The 17734-nt window shown below is 45.5% G+C and overlaps 1 protein-coding gene across 1 annotated transcript in view; it reads left to right on the top strand.

Moving 5' to 3' along the window:
• Window positions 1-17734, top strand: part of STON2 (stonin 2) — a 112911-nt gene that overhangs the window by 26234 nt on the left and 68943 nt on the right. The window contains exons 2-4 of the mRNA XM_081141297.1: window positions 241-511; window positions 2284-2559; window positions 14783-14980. Of these exons, the coding sequence (XP_080997423.1) occupies window positions 424-511; window positions 2284-2559; window positions 14783-14980 (562 nt within the window). The 5' untranslated portion in view covers window positions 241-423. The remainder of the gene's footprint in view (window positions 1-240; window positions 512-2283; window positions 2560-14782; window positions 14981-17734) is intronic.

Raw genomic sequence — 17734 nt, 5'->3', positions numbered from 1 at the left:
TGACTGCTTAAGTTTATGAGATTACTTACAAGTCTGATATGAAGGCACACACAGAGGTCTTGATGCTAAAGGCAAATGTTTCCCTATGAAAGGTGGAGACAAGACAGAGACACGGAAAAGTAAGGGCAGTGGACAGCACCCAGACCTCCTTGTGTAGTGTTGAAAGCCCTAGACCTGTGTGGATTGGGTATTATGTGATGGTATCCTTTTTAAATAGTATTATTATTATTTTTTAAACAGATTTCTGGTTGGAGATTAACCAAAGGCAAGAAGAGCTAATCTGTCTACATTCTGAGTGCTGCCTTCTGCAAGACCACCCTTAGGCCCAAGTCCACCCCGCCACCATCCCCTCACCCTACCCCAGACATGGCTCTGGGTTCTGCCTGAGTCCAGCTGTGTGAAGATGACTGGCACCTTCCTAGCATGACGACCTTGGACCATGTGATCGCTACCCAGCAGTCAGAGTGGATCTCTTTCAATGAGGATCCACTCTTTCCTGTCCCTTCTGAGGGTAAGCAGGGCTCTCGTTTCCTAAGTAAAAAGATTGGCAAAGAACCCCACTGCTTGTTACTGCTTCCACTGGATTATTCTTTGGGTGGGATCTTCATATGGAAAAAAGAGCCAGTCTGTCATTCTCCTGAGATTCTTCTACTTAGCAGATTCTTCTACTTAGAAACCTGGAGGTAGCATCTTAGGAACCTTGGGGCCCCAAAGAAGGGCCTGGAAACAGCAAAAGTATTGGCTGCTTTTGTCCAAGGAACATCAACTTGATATTTACGATGTACTTAATGCTCAGCCCTTTTGGTTGTTACTCCCAACAGCAATGTGGGCTTTCTCAATTTTTAAAGTGTAATTGTTAAGAGTGACAGGCTCTAGGGCCAGATGGCTTGGGCTCAGCTCCCGGCTCCATCAGAGATGAGTGATGTGCCCTTGGATCGATTATTTATTGAACATCTCTATGTGTCAGTCTGTCTGTGTGTGCAGTAGGGATCATCACGGTGCTTCCCTCACAGTGGTTGTGAGGAGTCAGTGAATTAATACATGTGCCTGGCACTTGAAAAGAGGTCAGTAAGTGTCACCCATGATCATGATGAAGACAGCTAAACTGACTTCTAGGGAACTGGTGCTGAGGGACGAAGGTCCAGCTAGGATATGGGGGATATTTGCAGAGCCATGTCAACTGGTTCTGTTCTACTGCGGCTGCCTCGGCTAGACCGAAACCAACCTGCTCCATTTACAGCACCTGGCAAGTGTGAGTTCCCAAGTGTCCTTCCAGTGCGAGTCCTGGAAGTGGGACTATCCTGCACTGAGTTGTGCTATAAGCGTAAGATACCCACACTGAATTTCAAAGACCTAGGAAAATTAAATATTTCATTAACAAATTTTATATCAATTACATGTTGGAATTATAAATTTTCCAATTATATATTTTGAAATATATATTATTAAAAGTAGTTTTGCCTGTTTCTTGTTACTTTTTTGTATGTGTCTACTAGAACATTTAAAATTACATGTGGCTCCCTTTTTATTTTTATATTTTGGACAGTGCTAATCTAAAGGCTTTGATTAGTTTTTTAGCTGGTTTGAATTTTTTTTTAAGTTTTTATACAGTAAAATGGACCACTTTTAAAGAACTTTCCATATATAGATTTGTGTAATCACCACCACAACCAGAATATAGGTTTTTTTTTTAAAAAAACACACAGTTATTTGAAGTTTGTTAAATATTCCAGAACCAATAAAGTGAAACAAAGTGAGGGGAAGCACCTCTGCCACATTCAGCTGATTGTTGGTGCAGGTTTGGTCCCTGGCAGCCTGCAGGCGTGTGTAATTAGGACTACACGGAGTTGAAGTCTGAACTGAAATGAATTTAGTCCAGACAGAAGCTCTCCAGTTTAGCCATACTCTCCACCAGTCCCTATTGCCTTTTTTTTTCTCCTTTGACTCAGTTATATTTCTTGCGTGGCCTCTGTAGGCATTTTTGTGTGTGACCCCTAAGCGCTGGAGTAGATGCTGGGATAAGAATGCTGAGTAGGACTACCCCAGGCTCCCCTCGCCTGGGCAGTGCTGTGGTCACCCTGAGGTTCTAGTTTTCACACACTGTTAGGAAAACACTCCTTGGGCATAGAGGCAGATGGGCATGGCTCTTTCTTGACCCCCACTCGCTGTAATGGTGAGTCCTGTGATCACGCCTTGCCCATCCTTTGTTTTTCCACCATGAGACAGTTCTGAAGAGTGGCCCTCTGCACACGATGTGATGGTGCTGTCTGGTGTCTGTTTCAGGGGGCACCGAAGAGCACCTCCCGGGACTGTCATCTTCCTCAGACCAGTCCGAGAGCTCCTCTGGGGAGAACCATGTGGCCGATGGAGGCTCTCAGGACCTTTCCCACTCGGAGCAGGATGACTCCTCTGAGAAGATGGGCCTCATCTCTGAAGCGGCCTCTCCTCCTGGGAGCCCCGTGCCGCCCCCCCCTGACCTGGCCTCGGCCATCAGCAGCTGGGTTCAATTTGAAGATGACACGCCCTGGGCCAGCACGTCACCACCTCCCAGAGAAACAGGTGGGACAGGTGGGAGGCTGGGAAGGGTTCTGGCTTAGGTCTGTGCTCATCGGGGATGCTTCTCCATGAGAGGTGTGCAGGGCTGCCAGGGTTCTACTTGACCTGCTCCAGAGCCCGAAGCACTGGCCACAGGGGAGAGAGCGGGCAGAGATCTTATCTGGCTTAATTCTGCAAGTAGTTTTTGTTAAAAACAAGTATATGGGAGGATTACTGTGTTCTGGTCCATCTCCAGCCTTGCCCCCTTGTCCTTGGTTGTTGACCTGTCTGGGAAATATGCATATTTATTTATCTACTACGGATTGAATTTACATTTACCCAGCACCTAAACTGTCAACTCCTGCTAGGCCGGGCGTGGCTCAGCGGTTGAGCGTCGACCTAGGATCCAGGCGATCGGGGTTCGATTCCCCGTCAGGGCACATGCCCGGATTGCGGGCTCGATCAATGTCTCTCTCATCATTGATGTTTCTGTCTCTCTCTCTCCCCCTCCTTTCCTCTCTCTGAAATCAATAAAGATATATTTTTAAACTGTCAACTCCTTATGAGTAGAAATGAATGCTTCTCAAAGTGTGGGCCACCAGCCACCGCTAATAGAAACCATCTCTAATACAATAACCCGATAAATACGGATATTCTTGTGTCTCAAACCTCTGGAATCCAAATCTTTAAGGGTGGGCACTGTCTTTAATGGTAAGTATCCTATTTTGTGGGATTTAAATGGCCAAAAGCTGCGTTGGAGAGCTTGGCGAAGCCAGAGGAGTTGCTAGTCCTCCCTCTGGCGACCTGGCTACTTACTTTATCATGCGTGGAAGCACACCAGGGGCGACTGGATAACCTTTGGGACTGTATTTGTTTTCTGTTCACTGCTGTAACAAATTACAACCAATTTAGGGACTGAAACAGCACAGTTTCATTATTCTGCAATTCTGTAGTTCAGAAGACCGACGTGGATGTCACTTGGTTACAAATCCAGGTGTGGTCAGGGCTTCGTTGCTTTGAGGATGCTCTAGGGGTGAATGTGTTTCCTCGTACTTTCCAGCTTCTAGCGGCCGCCCATGTTCCTTGACACGTGGCCCCAGCCTGTGTCTGGAGCTCTCTGTGTCTTTGCTCTGTGGTCCCATCTTCCCCTGACCTCGGCCCCCCCTCCACTTTTAAGGACGCTGTGATTACACTGGCTTCCCCAGAATCATCCTGGATAATTTCCCCATCTCAGAGTCCTTAACTTATCACTGTTGCAAAGCCCCTTTTGCCACATAAGGTGTTCTATCTGTTCACAGGTTCTGGGCATTATGCTGTAGACTTCTTTGGGGGGGGGGGCGATATTATTTTATCTGCCACAGAGAATAGCAAAAAAAACAAAGTTGATAAGTGTTTCTGTTGGTGAGTTAAACGTTTTGCTAGTTTCAATTTTTCAAAAACAATTCCTTTGTTCTTCAAACATGTTTTTCACGTCAGTAAAAACAATTTTAGGAAGATACGAAGCATAATTCTCCCCTGTAATAAACGCTTCCACGTTTACGTGCTAATTTGCCCACAGATGTATGCTTTTTCATATTTAAGCATCAGATTTCTCTTGTTGGTGAGAAAGCGTCTGCACTCAAAGCAGCCTGGATGCAGTGACAGGTCCAGACAGGCTCCCAGACTAGCTGGAGGGAGGAAGTAACCTTTACTGAACGCCTGACACTGGAAGACAGGGCGCTGAGGAGCATTTATACGAGCAGCCAAAGTCGCTGGACGCTGGGCAGTGAATCATTGCACAAGTATGTTTCTTCTTTTGTAAGGTAACGTTTACCGAACGCTTACCCTCTCGGGCACCCTGCTCAACGCTTTGTACATCACCTCAGGTTCCCCTTACCGCAATCATATGACTAAGGTATGGATGTTATAGTCATGTTACCCCTGAGGAGACTGATAAGGCAGTGGTTTGGGAGTTTGCCTAAGGCTGTGCCAGGAAGTGTCAGGGGAAAGCTGAGACCCCAGGCAGGCCGGCCCCAGGATCTCGGAACAGCCTGGACATGTTCCGTGGATCCTTCTGCCCGGCTGTAGTTCCCTCTGCTCCCTCATTCCTGGGAGGCAGGAGGTGAGGGAGGGGTGGGGTGGTATTTCTCCACTCATTTGCCCTAAAATGGTCACCGATTATACTCATGGCATTCAGACTCTTTCACATCATGCTCATACCTTACGTTTGGCCTCAGGGATTGCTCAGAACTATTTATATGACAGCTGAGTCAGTTCGCTTCGACTCTTCAGCACTTATTTTTGCCAGACTAACTGGCGATAGCCATCACTATGTTGCTCCCATTGACTGAGGATCCTAGCTTGTTGTGGATAATGGTTTTGACCCAGTGTTAAAAGTTTATTGCCCCTGGCATGGCCAGTGTGGCTCAGTTGGTTGGGCATCGACCTGTGCCCTGAAAGCTCCCCAGGTTCGATTCCCGGTGAGGGCACATGCCCGGGTTGCGGGCCTGATCCCCTGGTTGAGGGCTCAGTCCCCAGTAGGGGGTATGCAGGAGGCAGCCAATCCATGTTATCCCCTCACATCAATGTTTCTTTCTCTCTCTCTTCCTCTCTCTTTAAAATTAATAAACATAAACATATCCTTAGGTGAAGATTAAAAAGAAAACATCTTTTAAGGCAGCAGTTCTCAAAGTGTCCTATAGGTCCATGGGGTTTCCCAAGGCCCTTTCAAGGGGTCTGTGAGGTCAGAATGATTTTTATAGTGACTCTAAGATGTCATTTGCCTTTTTTACTGCATTGGGGTTTGCATCGATGGTACAAAAGTAATGGCTAGTGAAACTTCTGGCACTGTGTCTTTATGCTAAAAAAAAGTCAGTTTCACTTAATATCCTTGATGAAGTGGTACAAATTATGAATTTTATTAAATCTCAATTTTCCAGTATATCTCTTTAATATTCTCTGTGACAAATTGGGAAATAAGCATAAAATACTTCTGCTCCATACCAAACTATAATGGTTGTCTTGAAGAAAAACGGTTATCTAGAAAAATGATTGGATTTAAATTTTTTTTAATTAAAAAAATCAATTTAAAAAGTCAAAATTATTTTTAAATTTTTAGAATGAAAATAATGCAAAAAAAAATCTTGAATAAAATATCAGTATTTTAAAAACAAGATCCCACCAATACTTGCATGACTGCCACACACATCTCATCCTAATCCCAGCCCTAGATGCAATAAAACATTGTTTTGTAGGCCTCCCTTCATTTGCTTATAAGTCTCCCCCAAAACTCTTTCTGAGTTTTGCCCTAGAATAGTGGTGCCCACTTAGAGAAAATTAGGTGGCCAGCTTATATAAAATGAGTGACTCTCTGGTGCTTTTTAGTCTAATCTGACGATATAGAAATGAACTGTTTAGTGGTTTCCCATCCATTCTGAAAAAAATGCTTCTCTTATTGAATATATATATTCAGTATATCAAGTAAGCATTTTGTTAGTATGGATAACACACGGATGAAATGGAATTGAGCAAGCAACATATTTGCTCTGTTGTACTTAATTATGCAAAACTGTGGAATCCGCCGTGAATTGTGGAGTATGTGGGTGTGCCTCTGTGCACAGCAGGTAGTGAAGTTCAGCCAGACAAAAAGGGCTCCCTGGGAACTGATTTTTGGCTTCAGCCATTTTCCCAGTCACGTAAGTGTCACCAGAACAAACTGACCCTTTCTGATAATATAGTTGCAATTTCCCAGTTTCTTTCCATTTTATTCCTTGTATCCTGTTTGCCTGTATTAAGTGCCCAGCACTTCTGATCAGACGTCACTGTGTCAGGAGAAAGGGAAAATGTATGTCTTGGACCCGTCCCATGCAGTTTCTCTGTGAATATCCTTTTATGAGAAGGTTGTGATCGTGGCCTAAGAGAAATAGGTGGGAAGAGAAACTAAAAAGAGAAGAAATGGGACTAATTAGCGCCGTTCCTGGTCTGACTTTCTGGAAGCAGAAAGTAGAGCCTTGCTTAGCCAGCTGTTCGGTGCCTTAACGTCCCGGCTTGCAAAGGGGAGTTAGGAAAGTGTGTGCGAGCTCGTGTGCGCACACACACACACACACACACACACACACACACGCACAAGGAGTAGTCAGGTGGAACAGTATTTATCTGGGGGGCTCCTCTTCCTCCCCCCAGTTCCCATGCCTCCTCTGTTCACAGTTTTTCAGGCAGATGAAGCGCAAAAAAGGAAAAGAATTTATCTTTTAAGCTGTGCCACCTAAGAATAAAGCCTGGGGAGCCCTGGATTTCAGCCTGGAATGGGGATGTGCTATTGGCCCTAATTGGAATGCAAGGAGGCTGTAGGCATGGTAGAGTCAGGGACAAAGAGACTGTCATTAGTGGTAAATCTCTTATTTTTTGTGGCATTTAAATGCCAGAAGCTGAGCTGGGGAGCTTAGGAAAGCCAGGGAGTCGTTAGTCCCTACCCTGGTGACCTGGCTACTTATTTTATTGTTCACAGAAGCATATCAAGGTTGATTGGGTAACCTGGAGCCACAGCTGGTGGGAAAACAACTCCAGAAATGCTTAAATCCATCAAGGGAACAACTTTCCTTTGGATTTCAACTAGGGCAGGATTCGAAGTGGAGTAAGTGCCATTGTTGTTGGTCTGGGGAAAAGAAGCTGCAGATCTCCCTCAGGAAAAATATTCTTAAAAGCAATTTCTGTAGCCACATATAGGAAAGACAACTGGCATCAGCTCCTTGAACCTGAGGGTACTGGGGTGAGAGCGCATATGAAATCTTTCCCCTTGAATCTTTGGTAAAAATTGTTCCCTGTTTCCTGAAATTTGGTGGAGGCCAAATGTTAGATTTGTATCTCTTTGACTGAACAAGGCCACTTTGGCTCAGGCTATGTTGATAAATATTATCGTTAGGGAGATTTTTATTAGAGTTTTAAATACTTAAGGCTTAGATCAGGCACATCTCCAGTCTGAAGATGCCATACGATCCTGCTCGGTTACATGGTGGAAAATATGGAGAAATTTAACTGAAAACTCATTTGCTGAATCTTGAACTAAATGCATAGCTATTCTGCTAAACCCTGAGAAGAATGAAGGCATTTAAAAAAAAAAAGCTTCTGGTGAATCTGTTCAAATCAAAATTGAATCTTTATATTGCTCTCTAAAAATATTTTGAAAATGAACCTAAACCCAGGTAGTGTTTTACTCACATTGGGGCCTTTGGTAATAGTGTTTCTGAGATTTTTCTTAGTTGCAAAACAAAAGTTTTCCTAGCTTAGTATCTTGCCTTGTCTGGCTTTAAAACTCCACTGTGCACTAGGAAGAGCTTCATGGTCATTCTTTACAAAGATTCTCTCAGCCAAGGCTGAATTTCTGTGGTTTGTGCATTTTACAAGTGTGTGTGTGTGCGCTTAGAATATGTTTGCAAATGCATGCAGACAAATTCACTGGAAGAGCAAAGTTCATCCTTAAAATTAAAAAAATTAAGGCATTATTATCAGCATGAGGCTTCCTGTTCACTGGTCATGCTATGCACTGACCTTCCTCTGCGGACATGGCCATTTGGCAGCAAGGCCAAGGCTGAATTGGACCCATTATGCAGATACTGCAGGATGTGCATAATTACAAACATAAAAAAACTCTTTTATTTCCGGAACATTTGTCCCACAGCCCAAGCAATACACTCGTATTCCCTTGTCCTTCAAATGTCTTCCCTAAAAAATTGGGCTGAGGCCTTCCCATTGTGTCTGGGGAAGCTAATTATCTCGGACCAGAGAAAGAGCCACTTGTTTGGGGGAGGACCAGAGATGATGTCAGCTGTTTAAGAGGGAGGCAGGGGTGACAGCCAAGAGACTTAATCCCCAAGAAGAGTAGCCCAGCCCAGAGGGTAATTTCTATTCTGTTTTTCATTCTGGCTTCCCGGGGTGAGTGGTGGGTGGGGGTGGGATGAGATCCCAGATATTTGGTGACTGTAGACAAGGCCCACTGCATTTGCCATGCATATGTATTTCCCTCCTCAACAGAGGAGGTCTTATTTCCTTTAATACCTTGAATTGTTCTTCTGCTTTTTAAAATGTAATTAACGACCCTTCTGGAATCCATCTTGGACAGTGACATCCTCAGGAATGATTTTTTTTTTTTTAAATATGTCTTTATTGATTTCAGAGAGAGGGAGGGAAAGGGAGAGAGAGTTGAAATATCAGTGATAAGAGTTTTCATTGATCGGCTGCCTCCTGCACGCCCCCAACTGGGGATCGAGCCCACATCTTGGGCATGTGCCCTGACCAGGAATCTAACCGCGATCTCCTGGATCCTAAGTTGATACTCAACCATTGAGCCACGCGGGCCAGGCAGGAATGAATTTTAACAGAGCCCGTCTTCCTTAGGGCCCAGTGCCTCTCTGCACGTCTCCACAGGGCTCCACGCTGCTCTGATCGCCACTTCTCTCGCCGTTCCCAGCAAGATCTTTTCTGTTCTTGTGTCCCCTGGGCCCCTAGAGCTCTTCCATATTTCACTCAGAGCTCTGCTCAAGCATTTCCTTCCCAGCTTTTTCCTGCCTTAAATGTGTACACCCCATGTTCTACCTGAAATTAGGTTACGTATTTATTTGTTGCTTTGTTTATTGTCTCTCTTCCCCGGTAGAGGGAAGGGACTTTGCCTACCTCGTTCACTCTTTATCCCAGAATATGGTGCATGAAACTTAGTAGGTGCTCATTTAGCATTTGATGGATTAATGAATGAAAAGTCAAAAGATGTACTACATGAAACCTACTATGGAATGACTAAGTGACTCCTGTTTATGGGGCAAATGAGCTGTTAGGTTGAAGGATGGCTTCCTTAGTAAAGTGAATTTTTTTTTTAAACAAAATAGCTAAGGAAACCAAGCCAGTCTCTTCCTCATCATGCCCTTTTCTTATCAGCTGACTATTATCATCAGTTTTTGTTTAATATATATTTTTATTGATTACAGAGAGAGGAAGGGAGAGGGAGAGAGAGAGATACAAACATCAATGATGAGAGTCATTGATCGGCTGCCTCCTGCACACCCCCGACTGGGGATCGAGCCCGCAACCCGGGCATGTGCCCTGACCGGGAATCGAACCGCCATCTCCTGGATCCTAGGTCGATGCTCAACCGCTGAGCCATGCCCGGCTGAGCTTATTATCAGTTTTTGATTTCCCATTGTTATACACACAATGCATATACACACATGCATATGCAATCACATGCCACATACATATACACAGATACATACACAGGCATAACATATACACATAAAATAACATATACACGTACATATGTACACACATATATACATATATAGAGAGTTGGGCAAAGTAGGTTTACAGTTGTTTGTATGTAATTAATAAATAATAAGAAGAATAAACTCTTTCACATACAACTGCAAACCGACTTTTGCCCCACCCTGTAGGTGTACAAACATATGCATACATTTTCCTGGGGGCTGCCTTAAAAAACACACTTAAAACGGTCCGTTATATTTTTGCTTCATTTGAAGCTACCATCACACCATGAGGGAAAAGGAGTCTCTCAAAGGTGGCTTTTTACAGTTATCTAACAGGGACCTTATAATATTTTATTAGAATGACAATATTATCCTTTCCCAGACAATGTGCTAGCTCACCCAGGCGGGACTTGTGGCCCCTCTCACCCCCCATGTGGGACACAACACAGTAGACTAGCCAAGCACGCACTCATTAACTAGTTCATTCATGCAACAAATATTTAGGTGCTGGGAAAGCAATTATGAGAAAGTTGGCCACAGTCCCTGCTCTCTCCAAGCTGAGGCTGCCTAACGGTTGGGCAAGCTGTTACCCACAAAGCCTCCTGGGGTGCGGAGGAAGGAGTTCCTCTGAGCCAGCCCTGGGACAGCCGCTTCTCGTTGCTGACCGAAATCGCAGGGGAGCCACGCACGAAGCCCGGAATTCGATCTCTTTTGGATTCATGGATGGGCATGGATATATCACATAGCCCTAGTGAGTTGACATCAAAGTGTAAATAAAGGACACAACATCAAAATGTATGTAAGTACTAAAAATGTTAATCTGGCCTGGCCGGTGTTGCTCAGTGGTTGAGCATTGACCTATGCACCAAGAGGTCACTGGATTCCCGGTCAGGGCACATGCTGGGGCTACAGGCTCAATCCCGGGGGGGGGGGGGGGCACGCAGGAGGCAGCCAGTCGATGTTTCTGTCTCTTTCCCTCTTCCTTCCTCTCTGTCTAAAAAATCAATAATGATTAAAAAAAAAAATTAACAAAAAAAGAAACCAAATGTCTTAGTTACTTAAAAAAAAAAGTTAATCTACCCAGGATCTCAAAGGATAAAAAGAAAGAGAAGTATTGTATTTGCTGAACTGTGTAAGCTGACAATTTACACACTTATTTTCCATTCAGCCAGTGGTGCTCTGAGCCCCACTAAGCGCCAGTCACTGGCATGTGGCCGAGTAGTCCTGCCCATGGCGCGTGCGTTCTGTTGGGGGCCTTTCCAGAAACACAGTAAAGAGGGAGACACGATGTAAGTGTGTTAGAGGATGTGGTAAGTGGGAAGGAGAGGAAAGTGAGGCGCGAAGAGGGGTAGGGCGAGGGACAGTGTGAGATTTTACGGGTCAGGGAGTCTCTGCGCTGTAACTTGTGAGTGAAGCTAGAGAAGTGAAGGAGTGACCCTGCAGGAACTAGGGAGGAGCCTGCCAGGCCGAAGAACCTGCAAGTGAGGAAGGAGCTCACTGCAGGTGACCAGCCGCTGGGGCCTCGTGTTCCTGGGGTGTGACCGGAGGCAGGGAACTGGGGAGACGAGAAGGAGACGGGTGGGGACGTCCTGGGGACTCAGAGGGCACCGTGAGGATATGGGTGAGGGGGGAAACCACTGGAGGGTTTTGAGCAGAGCTGTGCTGAGGTTCCACCTAAGTCTGAACAGGTAACACTATTCAGACTTGAGTGGGGAAGCGGGAAGCCCAGGTGGGAGGCATTTGGGATGAGCCAGCCAGGGGAGGGTGGGCTGGCACCGGGCGTAGCTGGGGGAGGGTGGGAAGTGATGGGATTCCAGGCGCTTTCTGAAGGTGGAACTAGCAGAAGTGGCGATGCACCAAACGTGAGACGACTCAGGTGAAGGAGCTGGCGTGGAGGGGCAGCCGGGACTTAGTTTCTGGCATGTAATGTTAGGCCCAAGCGGAGATTTCAGGTAGATTTGGACACGAGGATACGCCTGGAAATAATAACAGCCGCCACTTAACTCTTTTGGACTTCTTTTGTGCCAAGTACTTTCCCAAGTCTTTTGTCATTATGAACCTAATCCCCTTATGAGGTGGGTACTATTTTTAGCCCCATTTTACGGGTGAAAAAACAGAAGAACAAGTGGACTAAGTAACTTGCCCCAGGCTGTAGGGCTGGATCCAGGATCCTTGCTCATTGGAGAGGCAGAGGCAGATTTCTCTCTTCCCTCACTTTTTCCCTCAAGGGATGGATGGGGCTGGGAAGCACTGGGACGAGGGCTACCTGCCGCTCTCTGGCCTGGCTGTCAGAGGCCTGGCCCCTGGGAGAAAGGTTCAGGCTCAGTGCTTCAACTAACTTCATGGCCTGAGGGTACTCAATTCAGAACCTAAATAAAATGATTCATCCAAGATTTCTAAGTGGGTAATTAAAGTATATTAGACCAAATGAGACAGTTTGTGAGATGTAGGGACTTCGCCTCTCCCAGCTGCATTATTCTTTGTTTTTCTTTCAAGGGAAATATTAAAATTTTATCTAAGAAATGTAAAGAGCTGATGTGAAAATATAAATAATTAAAATAGCTTTCTTTCTAAGTCATTGGGGTCTTTTGATATGTGGTTTTAATAAGCCTTCACTATTTTAAGGAACATATTTTAAATGTATATATTAAATTTTTATTTTTTAATAAAAGGAACATATTTTAAATGTATGTTAAATTATAAAGAATAATAACACAACCCATCACCCACCCTAATAAATAGGATTCTGTCATAACCCAGAAGCCCTTGGGTTTCCCTACTGATCACTCCTTCCAGATATCCCCTTCCTTCCCTCGGAGTCACCACTTTTTTGGGTTTTGTGATAGTAATTGCACTACTTAAGATTCTTAACAGCTATCCTATCTACACATGCATTTGGAATGATATGACTGAATTTTACCTGTTTTTGAACTTTATATAAATGGAATAATACTGTATGTATTATTTCATGGCTTGCTCTTTTAACACAACATTCTGTGAGGTTTTTTTCCATGTTTTTACTTGTAAGGATAGTTCCTTTAGTTTTTATTGCTGTGAATGGCATTATATTAACATACCACAATTCATTTATCAATTATATTGTTGATGGATATTTGAGTTGTTTCTACTTTTTGGGAATTAAGAATGTGCTTCTATGAGCATTCCTTTTGTTTTTTTTCTGGAAAGATTCTAAACATAAATCCTGGTGAACATGCATAAGTGGTTCTGTTGTATAAAAAAGTCAGAGGGGAATTACTGTGCCGTAGGATGTGTTTACCTTCATCTTTATCAGATAACACCAATTTGCTCTCTTATTAGCCACATATATAAAAGGCTGCGGCACACTTGGGATTGCCATTTCTATCTTTGTCCTGTGGAGGTAGGGAGAACAGGAAACGGAGAGAGTAATGGTACTTCATGTGGTTTTAATTTGCATTTCTTACATTACTAATGATGTTAAGCATCTTTTTTTGTTTTCATTTGGAGTTTTCCTTTCATAAAATGCCTGTTCAAGTTTATTCTTGTTGCGATCTCTCCCTTTCTTCTAGCTGATTTCTAGGAGTTTCTTGTGGATTTGATATATGGTGGGTATTACCTTCTACCCTGCGGATGGTCTTTTCACTCTCTTTATGGTGCCTTTTGGCGAAAGGAAGTTCTTAATTTTAATGACATGAAATTTATTTATTTTTTATGCTTAGTGCTTTCTGTGCCTTGGTAAAGAAGATCTTTCCCTATCCTGAAGTCATGAGCATATTTAGCTATACGACTTGTAAAATATTTCACACCCTGTGAGGTTACTTTCCATAGAACCCCCTTTTTCCATCCACAGTGATGCTGGACCATGACAGAGGGAAGACCTATGTGTCTTATAAATGCCCGAGAGAATATGGAATGAAAATTCTCTGTAGTTTTTATACTACAGAGTAATAGTTGTGCCACAACTATTACTATTTAATCTTTCTCCCCTCTTAAATCTCAGTTTTCTCTTCCTATTTCTTAACCCAACTCTATAGTTTTCCTTCTCCAGCCAGGAGAACTGAGTCAGTCTCCTTGGGTCAGCGAGTTCACCTCTGAGTCTCCTTCCTGCCCTGTAAACTAAGACCACTGCCTGTCTCTCAGGATGAATGGGTGGGGTGAGGTAACACTTGTAAAGGTATCTGACATTTCATGGGTATTTACTGATAAACCTTAGTTTCTCTCTTTTTTAATCTTCCTTTTTCAGCACTTGTTTTCAGTAAATTTGCAATAAGATTCTTATGCAGCGCCGTGGAAAAACCTTGTGGAAGGCAATGAACTGGACAAACTACAAACATTAGAAAACTTGACTTAAAAAAGAGAAACTTTCTGAAGTGATTTTGAAAGGCTGAATTTGGTGCTCAGGGTTAAGGAGTTAAAGCCAAACCCTTTGCATTTTCCCCTCAGAGATGTTTTCCATTGTATCACAGGTCAGCAGCCCTGGTAAATGCCCAACGGCACATGTAACGTTGTGCAGCACCTCCAGTTACGGTGCAACTCAAGGCGTGCAGAGGCATGTCCCATGCACGTGCAAATACATCTGTATTCACATATCCACTCTTATCCCTTAACCCGGTGCAGACCTACTTTTACAGTGTAAATTGGTGAGTTTTCTTGAGATTGTTGGCCTGCCACTAGCAGTGGAGGAAATGGAGGGTCAGGGTGAAACTGTAAGACTTGTGTAGTTTGGGTTTGAATGAAGCTGAAATCTAAGTTTAGAAATAAAAGTAGACCCTAATGTCATCAATATTCTTTAGTAAGATTTTATGTTTTGATTTGAGGGTCATGAGTCCTCAGCTGTACTGATTTTGACGCTGACTCACAGTGGGGTCTCGGTTGGCTGCTTTTCCCTGTTGTGTATCATGAGGGGTAGTTCTACATACTTCCTTGCCCTTGAGATTTCATAGGGTCTGAGCAACGTCAAAGTAAGACAAGCTCTGAAGGTAAACAAAAATACAACTATTTATAGTGTATGCTTTTGGTTTGTGGTCTGCCCCCAGGCCTACCATTGACCATGCCCTGCTGGACGTGCCCTTCCTTCAACTCGCTGGGGAGATGCCCTCTGACCTCCGAGAGCAGCTGGACCACGCACTCTGAAGACACCAGCAGTCCTAGTTGCGGCCCCTCGTACACAGACCTGCAGCTCATCAACGCGGAGGAGCAGATGAGCGGCCGGGCTTCTGGGGCTGACTCGACGGGTAAGACGGAGCTCCAAGCCAGAGGGCTCTGCAAATCACTCCTGGTGACCTGTTGCCGCTCTTCAAATCTCTGTGGCCAGCTTTGTTTGCATGAGTTCAGATTTAGCCATCCAGACTCCCGAGTGCTTCAAAGTTGCGTTAAGAAAAAAACATACATAGATTGGCTGATTGGCTGGGAGATGGTCAATATTGGGAAACCATTTGACACTGTGTCTTAATGTGTTGTTTTCTGACGGTTTGGTACACAGACCGTTCCCTGCCAATTGCGCTTCTCCTTGGATAACAACTATATGTTATATGCACCAGGCTGACTCTGTCATCCGACCACCCACACATCTTCTCTCCTCCCCAAGAGGGAGGTGGATTTAAGTAGAGAAAAAGTGCACGTCATGTGAAGCAGAGTGAGAATCGGGGCTCAGCCACTGTGTCTAGACGGGTCCGTTGCAGTCGCGCTTGTTCTCTGGCGCCTGAACTGAGCTGCGTGCATCAGTGCGCAGCACCCCCGGCCTCATTGATTACATTTCCAGGAGGGGTGGGGTGGACGGCCGGCTGGCTCTGGGCGGAATACATGCCTGTCAGCAGGCACCGTGCTGTGTGTTAGGGTTAGGACGGCATTGGAAGGATGCTGTGTGTTCTTGGTGTTTTGGTTGTTGGGCCCAAGAGATTATTTTCCTCTGAAGGTGTTGGAGTTACTGGTAGTTTATCTGTGCGTGAAATTACCCAGTGTGTCCAATAATATTTGTTTTTCCTTCTCAGATGTTGTTTAGGAATTTGTCCCTGGATCATTTATCAGACTTGGGTATCATTCGCCCTCATGCTGTGTGCTGTGGGGGTTCTACAAGGAGAAAGTGTTAAAACAGGATTTGGTTTGGTATTTGATAATATTGCAGGGGGTTCTAGTTGATCACAGTTTCTCTCTCTGTCTTCATAAGCTACGGTTCTTTCTGGCATTTTGTTTTCACAGACGCTCTCTCAATTCTGGTTGATCCCTGTGGCTGATGATCCTGTCAGCGGCTGAAATTTGCTCCCCACGCCCCCATCTCCACGTGGGGGGCATTTCATGGGTGGGAGGGCACTGTCAGGAGCTGAGGCTGTGCTGGTCTCCTTCACCTCTCCTTGCTCTCAGCCCGCTTCCCAAGCCTTCCCGGGGAGCACGCAGACGATGGGTTGGTTAAGGGCACGCAGGCTCTGGAGTGATCACCAAGGATGCAGTTTCTTCTCCCGCCTGCCCCAGGGATCTTACTGCTTTAGAGAGGTGGCAGATGGGCTCCTCGCCGCAGGAAAAGTCAGGCTGTCTTGGTTCAGGCTCTGTTTTCAGTGGCCTCTCTACTTAGGTGAAAATTGCCTTAATTCCTGGAGGTGCCAGTGGTGAATGTCAGGGCCCTAGCCTGGACTGGACATCGTTACTCTGTCTCCAAAGCTTTAATTGTCTCCCATTACTTTTAGTCTCTTTTCTAACAGCGCTGCAGTTGGCACTGAGAAAGCCTCCTCCCTGCTGTCTCAGTCAGGGTCCTGGCAGGAAGCAGCTGGGACCCTCCGAGGGGTTTATCTGAAAAGAGCATAATGAGAGGACGGCTTATAGAGGCAGCGGGAGCTGGACTCACGGAAGGGGGGCTGCCCCACAGGCCTCCGGTGAGAGCAGGGACACAGCCGCTGCCGGAGGCTTGGCAAAGTGGGGAGTCTGCGGAAGGTTAAGAATCTTGCCTAAGAGAGCTCGACTGAGACATGGACGAACCTGGATTTCACTCCAAGTTCCCGAGCCTGGTGGTGTCCCCAGAGTCGTCATGGTTATCAGTTTCCTGTGTTAACTCCCAGACCTTCCACATAGATAGGTATAGAGGGGGTGTGTGTGTGTGTGTGTATTGTTGTTGCCTTGGGGGTTATTTTTAACCTAAATAGGATCAAAGGGATTTTAAATAGATGAGTAGCAGGAAAGTTTGAGGAGTAAGCTGATGTTTCCTTATCAGATATGAGTGTTTACAGATAACTGCTCGGTGCCCACTGTATTGTGTCATGTAAAAAAGTTTCTAGACATGCGTCGTGGAATGAAATTCCCTAATTCTTCAGTAAGGCAAGGGTCCAGGTGGGCCCAGGTGCTAGGGAGGCCTCCATCTGCTCATGATGGAACAGTCATCCTCTGAATCTCGTTTCCACCTACTCTTCCAGGCCCAGGGGTGGCCAGTGGTGTGCTCCAGGGCCCTGGGAAAGTGAGAGGCCATGAGGTGCGTGGCTCGGAGAGAGCCCTCCCGGGCCGTGTGGACAGTCTGGATGCAGCCCCAGCTGTGGGAACCCAGTGAGGCTCTTCCTGAGCATCCTGACCTGTGCGATCAGGGTGGAGCGCTGGCTTCGAAAAGCCTGTAACTCATCCTGCGTCCCAGGATAGAACACAGTTTAGGAGAGTGACCTCGTGCCTCTAAACCTCTGGCATTTATTCACCTACCCCAGGGGAGGGGATTCATAAATGCTTTCAGTTGAGGTACTGAGAGCTTCAGAGAAACCCGGCTTCAGGCCTGTGGCAGTGGCCAGGCTCCGGGAGAGCCGTCCTTCGAGGTAGGAGGGCTCGGTCAGGGTACACTGCACCCCTGTGGGGCTGTGGAGCAGATTCTCATCTGTCTCTGTCTCCTCCAGGCACATCATCTCCCCAGAGCTTCCCTTCCTCCTCTGGGAGATGGGGCTGGGTGTCCCTGTCCAGGTTGGGTGACATGAGTGTGTGAAGGTGCTTCATACAGTGCAAAGTGCTGTAGGACTAAAAGA

This window comes from Miniopterus schreibersii (genome assembly GCF_964146895.1).
Source record: "Miniopterus schreibersii genome assembly, chromosome: 1".
Taxonomy (NCBI): domain Eukaryota; kingdom Metazoa; phylum Chordata; class Mammalia; order Chiroptera; family Miniopteridae; genus Miniopterus; species Miniopterus schreibersii.
This window is presented reverse-complemented; position numbering and strand designations above follow the sequence as displayed.